The following is a 7,814-nucleotide window of genomic DNA, read 5'->3' as shown; positions in this document are numbered from 1 at the left end:
TATTTACAGCATATTATCGGAAGATGCGACTCAGACGCAAAGTTTTGAGAATTTAGCCAGTTCGCTGCATCATTATTTTAGTAAACCAGACCATTTTAAAGTTGGCACAGCGCTGGTAAGTTATACACAAGTCACAGCAGCAATGACGGTGTCAGTGGCACGTAGTGACTGGAGTAGGTCAGCGACACAGTCAGTAACCTGTCTGTGGTTTAGTTTCACGATCGGATATTTTCACAAACCAAGCACATCCGATTATAAAAAGCTTACCACCAACGATTAGGTAACTAACTAAGTGCGACAGTAACTACTCATACAATGAGAGAGGCAATCCAAACAGAGTTTCCAGGTCTGAGAGATCCTGGAGGCTGAGATGGACGGAGTTTCCAGGTCCGAGAGATCATGGAGGCCGAGATGGACGGAGTTTCCAGGTCCGAGAGATCCTGGAGGCCGAGATGGACGGAGTTTCCAGGTCCGAGAGATCCTGGAGGCCGAGATGGCAGAGTTTCCAGGTCCGAGAGATCCTGGAGGCTGAGATGGACGGAGTTTCCAGGTCTGAGAGATCCTGGAGGCCGAGATGGATGGAGTTTCCAGGTCCGAGAGATCCTGTCGGAGATGGGAGGAAGGATCCAAGTCCAAGCGATCCGAGGTCTGTTTTATATTAATAATTTGTTTGTTTGTTTATAGGTGTTATTGCTACAGAACAGAGATCTACTAGCTCACAGAACCCAGAAATTAGCAGCTATATTCCTACTGTACGAGATGTATAAAACTGAACCTATAGCTGTCAATCCATTTGCTTCTGTATTCGTACACTTACTGGTAAGCCCCGCCTACCTGTCAATCAATCCGTCATCCCACCCATCAATCGATCTATAAACCCGCCTCTTGTTTTGAATATTAATAGAATCCACCGATCGATCGCGGAGATCCGAATCATATAATTGATTTTCATTGGGCGATCAGTAAAATATCTCCGTCGGAACGATACTTCCTGTCGCAGTTAATCTCCAGTCCTTCAAAAGATGTAAGTTTTACAAAAACACTGAATTCTCATCCGTCAATAAAATATCAACTTCATCTACAGTGAATTTATTGATTCTCATTACTTGTAGCTGTTTAAAAAGACGCCGACTCAAATATTACAGATGGATGTAGGAAACATGCAGGTAAAACTGAGACCAGGTCTAGGAGGGGAGGGGTTTGTGGAGGAGGGAGGAGTGGAGAGTTTGTGGAGGAGGGGGAGTGGAGAGTGTGGAGGAGGGGGGAGTGGAGAGTGTGGAGGAGTGGAGAGTTTCAGAATGGGAGGCTTAAGACTTCAATAAACTAAAATTTGATGCAAAATCAATTAATGAAATGATATTCAGCTGAAAACATTTCACAAATTAAATTCCATGTGTTTAAGTGTAATTTATAAAATGCCTGAATGATGAAGAATTGAGACGGCCTGTCACAAGGGGGCGCCACTAACACTGAATACTGATTGAATTGTAGTCGTATGATGTGAGTGGTTTACAGTTAGCTTTAGCCGAACGACAATCTGAAATGCCGGCTCAAAGCAGATGCGGAATTCCGTGTATCGTACCAGATCCTGATCTAAAACCAATCAGGTACGGTAGTAAACCATCTAATTAATCGTCATTCATCATCATTATACCGTAAACCGTCTAAAATGTTATCCTTTTTTGCGCGTAGTTTCGAACAGTTTCACAAACCGGGATCGATAAACCAAGACGTTCAACGACAGACGATCGAGAGTTTACTCAGCGGACAAAAACCGAGTGTGAATTTATGTTTGAAACCAGAGTTTATACGTTTAGCTCCTCCACTTCACATCGCAGAGGATGAGGTGAGTTTATAATTCACATCTGAGGCTCGTATTATTAGAGGGTTTGATTTCAGGGTTTGATTTCAGGGTTTGATTTCAGGGTCTGATTTCAGGGTCTGATTTCAGGGTTTGATTTCAGGGTTTGATTTCAGGGTCTGATTTCAGGGTCTGATTTCAGGGTTTGATTTCAGGCTTTGATTTCAGGGTCTGATTTCAGGGTCTGATTTCAGGGTTTGATTTCAGGATCTGATTTCAGGGTCTGGTTTCAGGGTCTGATTTCAGGGTCTGATTTCAGGGTCTGATTTCAGGGTCTGGTTTCAGGGTCTGATTTCAGGGTCTGATTTCAGGGACTGATTTCAGGGTCTGATTTCAGGGTTTGATTTCAGGGTCTGATTTTCCGGGCTGCGATGATGAGGTTCGTTGTTATATTTTGTAGTTAGCGTGGTTGAACCCGATGGAGTCAGATCATCAGATCGCGTGGGACAGCACGATGTGTTTGAGTAATTCAGCAGGAACTGAAGTTCGTCGATTAACGGTTAAAGCTATAAAAGGTGCTTTAACAGTTCAACAACAACAACAATTACTCACAGAATTAGATAAAGATCCTAAACTCGTTTATCACATCGGATTGACTCCTGCTAAAGTATGTATCAATCTGTTATACGGTAGGTACTCCTGTATGAGTACCGGTACTCACTGTAGGTACTCGTACTCACTTCATGTACGAGTACCGGTACTCATTGTGTACTACTGGTAGTTAGTTTCCTAATCGTTGGTGGTAAGCTTTTATAATCAGATCAGCTGATACCAACCATTGGGTTCGTGAAACTAAACCGCTGACAGGTTACTGACTACACCTGTACAAGTCTGCAGTCACTCATGTAGTGTTACTGTCAGATCTACTGAATTTAATCTATAAATTAATTGTTTCATTATTTGTTTGTTGACAGTTGCCGGATCTGGTTGAGAATAATCCAATGGTAGCGATTGAGGTTCTACTGAAACTGATGCAGTCAAATCAGATTACAGAGTAAGTATCCATTCAGCTTCCTGGGGAGCCATCCTCTCTGCCTGGAATCACCCAGACAGTCTGGAGCCATCCTCTCCGCCTGGAATCACCCAGACAGTCTGGAGCCATCCTCTCTGCCTGGAATCACCCACACAGTCTGGAGCCATCCTCTCCGCCTGGAATCACCCAGACAGTCTGGAGCCATCCTCTCTGCCTGGAATCACCCACACAGTCTGGAGCCATCCTCTCCGCCTGGAATCACCCAGACAGTCTGGAGCCATCCTCTCTGCCGGGAATCACCCACACAGTCTGGAGCCATCCTCTCTGCCTGGAATCACCCAGACAGTCTGGAGCCATCCTCTCTGCCTGGAATCACCCAGACAGTCTGGAGCCATCCTCTCTGCCTGGAATCACCCAGACAGTCTGGAGCCATCCTCTCCGCCTGGAATCACCCAGACAGTCTGGAGCCATCCTCTCTGCCTGGAATCACCCACACAGTCTGGAGCCATCCTCTCCGCCTGGAATCACCCAGACAGTCTGGAGCCATCCTCTCTGCCTGGAATCACCCACACAGTCTGGAGCCATCCTCTCCGCCTGGAATCACCCAGACAGTCTGGAGCCATCCTCTCTGCCGGGAATCACCCACACAGTCTGGAGCCATCCTCTCTGCCTGGAATCACCCAGACAGTCAAGAGCCATCCTCTCCGCCTGGAACCACCCAGACAGTCTGGAGCCACCCTCTCAATCAGGAGATCTGTCCCGCTCCTGGACCTGAATTGAACTGTTGTTATTGTTTTATTTTGTCAGATATTTCTCAGTTTTGGTCAATATGGAAATGTCTCTTCATTCAATGGAAGTCGTAAACAGATTAACTACAGTAAGTATTGACCCCATCTCCCCCTCCCCTTCAAACTCCCTCCCCTGCTCACCCCGTCTCCCCTTCAAACTCCCTCCCCTTCGAACCCTTTCAAACTCCCTCCCCTTTCAAACTCCCTCCCCCTTCAAACCCTTTCAAACCCCCTCCCCTTCAAACTCCCTCCCCCTTCAAACCCCTCCCCCTTCAAACCCTTTCAAACCCCCTCCCCCTTCAAACCCCCTCCCCCTTCAAACTCCCTCCCCCTTCAAACCCCTCCCCTTCAAACCCTTTCTAACCCCCTCCCCCTTCAAACTCCTCTCCCTTCAAACCCTGTCTCCCCTTCAAACCCCCGTCTCATATCAGTGTTTATTTTGTAGGCTGTAGAATTACCGTCAGAATTTATACATTTATACATCTCAAACTGTATCTCAACGTGTGAAACAATTAAAGATCGTTATATGCAGAATCGACTCGTTCGATTGGTTTGTGTTTTCCTACAGTCGTTAATACGTAATAAAATCATCGACGTCAAGGTAAATATAATTATACTATAATAAACTGTTTATACTGCGGCTGCTGCTGCTGCGACCCAGTTCCACCAGTTCAGGCACCAGTTTTACAGTTCAGGAACCAGTTCCACCAGTCCTGGACCCAGTTTTACAGTTCTGGAACCAGTTTTACAGTTCAGGCACCAGTTTTACAGTTCAGGCACCAGTTCCACCAGTCCTGGACCCAGTTTTACAGTTCTAGAACCAGTTTTACAGTTCAGGCACCAGTTCCACCAGTCCTGGAACCAGTTTTACAGTTCAGGAACCAGTTCCACTGTACAGAACCCAGTTCCACCAGTTCAGGAACCAGTTCCACCAGTCCTGGACCCAGTTTTATAGTTCTGGATCCAGTTCCACGGTTCTGGACACATCACAGTTCCACAGATCTGGACCCAGTTCCACAGTTGATAGGAGGGACTGTGAAACAAAGTACAGATCTGTGGAACTGTGTCCAGAACTGTGGAACTGGGTCCAGAACTGTAAAACTGGGTCCAGGACTGGTGGAATTGGATCCAGTTTGAACTGATTAGCTAGTTACCGCTGGTCGACTGGTATAAGTTGTTTGTTTATTTATTGTAGGATATATTTATAGAAGTTCAAGCGTTTTGTATTGAGTTCAGTAGAATACGTGAAGCGGCCGGTTTGTTCCGTCTGCTGAAAACACTGGAGATTACTGGTGAACAAATACAACAGGGTGGTGCTAAATAAAACACCATAACACTGCGTGGCAAAACTGTGAGATGAGAGTGTGACAGGAGAGAGCAGAGAGAGGGGTGAGGGCAGAGAGAGGGGTGAGGGTAGGGAGAGGGGTGAGGGCAGCGAGAGGGGTGAGAGTGGGAGGTTGGAAAGCCAAGTGTCATCAATTGTAGTGTTGTGTTTATATGTATAAATTGTAATTAAACTATGTGTATAATTTAAATATATAATTAAATTCCTGAAATAAAACTTCGGTTGTGGTTTACAGCTGGTCTGATAAGGTTCTGAAAAATGTTATACAGTATTGGATTGAGTCGGTGTTTGTCAAAAGTGAAGCACACAGCAGAATATCGACAGGATTCTTTGCGAGATAAATATTAACTAGACACCCGCCAAAAATACCCAGACACAAATTTACTCTTTTAAAACTAATTCTTGTTTAGACAAATTGTCAGTTTAAGCAGTTTCGGTGCTGTTTTTTAGATTCTGAGAATTTTTTCCGGGAATCCGGCCCGCAAATCGGTAAATAGTTTGTCCACTTCAGTCGTTCGAAGACTCTGGCAAGCGAGTACTATACTAGTTCCCATTCTTTCCGCTATCGTTAAACATAGGGGCAGCACTAGACGGTTAAAATCGCTGCGGTAAAACAGTAAATCGCCACAAATATGTTATATGGTAGTGCTTTGTTAACATGAATGAGAATTTTAAGTTTATTTCTAACAGTTTCTGCGAAACGTTTAAAGAATAAATTACAACTTAAACGTTTTTTAAACTACGAATAAAATTCAGTTGAATTGAATTGATTTAAAATGGAGATGACAACAGTGAAGACGGTTGCTGTTTTTGTGATAATGTTCGGCTGTTTCGCCGTTCTTTATCCGAAAATATTTCACCCGATGATTTTACAAATATTCGGTTTCGGGTTCAAATCGAAATCGAAGAATTTACACGGTAAATATTGAATATAATCGATCACTTCCGGGTTAGACTGTGTAGTCTGTATTTAAACCGTTCAGTGTCTGTTTTATTGTAGATGATGGATTACATCCTCGATTGCACCCGAGAGAACGAATGAACTCGCCTAAAGCGAGTCCACCATACGCTCGGGTAAGTCTGTAACTTGTAAGGATATTTTAAAGGGATATTTTTGTTTTAAAGGGGTCTATGTCGACTTTCAGAAATTATTGAAATATTTGCTTTCAAATTATTTTGTTAAGAGACACTCACAGAGTATGAGGAGGTGATTTGCACCGATTTCGGCATCAGAATAATAGGTAAGTTAAGGATCAGTAGCTGTAACAATGTAATTGTATTTTCCAGCCAGGAGTTCATCCAGGGATGCGTGCTGCAGCTGAGATGAGGAAACAAGCAGCTGCAGCTCAGGTGCAGCAGGGTTCTGGTAGAGGTATGATCGGTTATATGTTACCTCTTTACGCTGTTGGTATAATTGTATACCTCGTTTATACCATGTCTAAGGTAAATATTTCTACTCTATCAGGCTTATTTGACCAGTTACATTGACCAGAATTAATTGACCAGTTTCATTGACCAGTTTGTGATTTAGTTGCAGTGTTACTGTGAAACTGTGATTTCCAGGTTATAGAATTGTAGAGATTTTTGTTGTTTGTTTGTTTCAGGTTTTTGTAAAAAGTGATTCCGATAAAAAGAGTGACGTGAATGCACCTACAGCTGCGGCGAGTGGGGATAAACCTAGTCGAGATCCACAGAGAGAAATCGCTGATATGGAAATGACTTTATTACGTAAACGACTCGAAGAGACTGAAACTCAGATGCAGAGAATTCTAGCCGCCATGGAAACCGTTAAACAACGTACCACCGTAACGCCATCTAGTGGAGATAATCAGAATGATGAACATACAGCGACTACTTCGCCACCTTGTGACGAGAAACAGAGCGATAATGAAACTACAGCGACTCCATCTGGTGGTGGTAATCAGGAGCAATCGCCGGTATGTTTCTCTGCAAACCTTTTCTAGAATTCGTTTTATTGATTTTATGTAGAAATCGATTTTAATGACATTTTTTTAGAAATCGAACCCGGATGACGACGACTGTTACCATAGCGACGATTATTCCGACGAAAGCAGCCCGAGTAACAGCGCGGATGAATACGACGTGAACAGCAGTGATCCGGCTATTTCGAACGATTTACTCACATTGAAAAATATTCAACATCACTTGGAAACTGTGGCTGAAAAACTAGAACCCCTCATAGATGAGGATGAGGAGGAAGAGTCAGTTACCGTGGAAACAATATCAGCAGCATCAGTGGATAATAATCATATAGACTCCGGTTTACGACAACGGACAAATATTACATCATAATATATTATCCTGCTACAATTTACTGTAATTTCAATTGGAATGACTGTAATGTTGGTAGACGCTAGGATTTACCATAATCTTGATTGGATTTACCGTAATCTTGATTGGATTTCCCGTAATCTTGATTGGATTTACCGTAATCTCGCTAGGACTGACTGTAATCTCGCCAGGATTTACCGTAATCTCGCTAGGACTGACTGTTATATCGCTAGAATTAACTGTAATCGTGCTTCTGGCTATCAGATTTCTGTGTTTTTTGCTGAATGTTTCTTGTTTATTTATTTTCAAAGGAAACGTTTGGATTTTTTACATCCACAAAATAAGTTTTTAAGTTTTATTTTATGAAATTCCTGTCAGAAATAAAAAATGTATGAAAATGTAAACAATTGTGTTAGTTACAAATATTATACTGAATGTTACTGAGTGTTAGTGTATGGAGTGGGAAGTGAGGGGAGTGGGAGGTGAGGGGGGTTAGATGGCTGATGAACTGGTTCTAGTCTTACTTATATAAATAATAATCAATGTTTTATAAAC

The 7,814-nt window shown here is 43.1% G+C and overlaps 2 protein-coding genes across 2 annotated transcripts; both read left to right on the top strand.

The window, feature by feature from the left end:
- The first annotated feature begins 8 nt into the window (after positions 1-8).
- LOC141914694 (CCR4-NOT transcription complex subunit 11-like) lies at positions 9-5,094 on the top strand. The gene is made up of 11 exons (XM_074805956.1): positions 9-115; positions 685-819; positions 905-1,024; positions 1,113-1,166; positions 1,492-1,607; positions 1,693-1,846; positions 2,262-2,468; positions 2,776-2,855; positions 3,642-3,711; positions 4,068-4,223; positions 4,818-5,094. The coding sequence occupies exons 2-11, from the start codon at positions 760-762 to the stop codon at positions 4,944-4,946; spliced, it is 1,146 nt and encodes a 381-aa protein (XP_074662057.1). The 5' UTR covers positions 9-115; positions 685-759; the 3' UTR covers positions 4,947-5,094.
- Positions 5,095-5,737: 643 nt separating this feature from the next.
- Positions 5,738-7,751, top strand: LOC141914695 (uncharacterized). Its single transcript, XM_074805957.1, has 5 exons — positions 5,738-5,885; positions 5,968-6,041; positions 6,255-6,410; positions 6,572-6,904; positions 6,984-7,751. The coding sequence occupies exons 1-5, from the start codon at positions 5,744-5,746 to the stop codon at positions 7,278-7,280; spliced, it is 1,002 nt and encodes a 333-aa protein (XP_074662058.1). The 5' UTR covers positions 5,738-5,743; the 3' UTR covers positions 7,281-7,751.
- Positions 7,752-7,814: the final 63 nt, after the last annotated feature.

Source organism: Tubulanus polymorphus, unplaced genomic scaffold, assembly GCF_964204645.1.
Source record: "Tubulanus polymorphus unplaced genomic scaffold, tnTubPoly1.2 scaffold_78, whole genome shotgun sequence".
In the NCBI taxonomy this organism is placed as follows: domain Eukaryota; kingdom Metazoa; phylum Nemertea; class Palaeonemertea; order Tubulaniformes; family Tubulanidae; genus Tubulanus; species Tubulanus polymorphus.
Note: the sequence above shows the minus strand (reverse complement) of the source record. Positions and strands in the feature narration are given on the sequence as shown.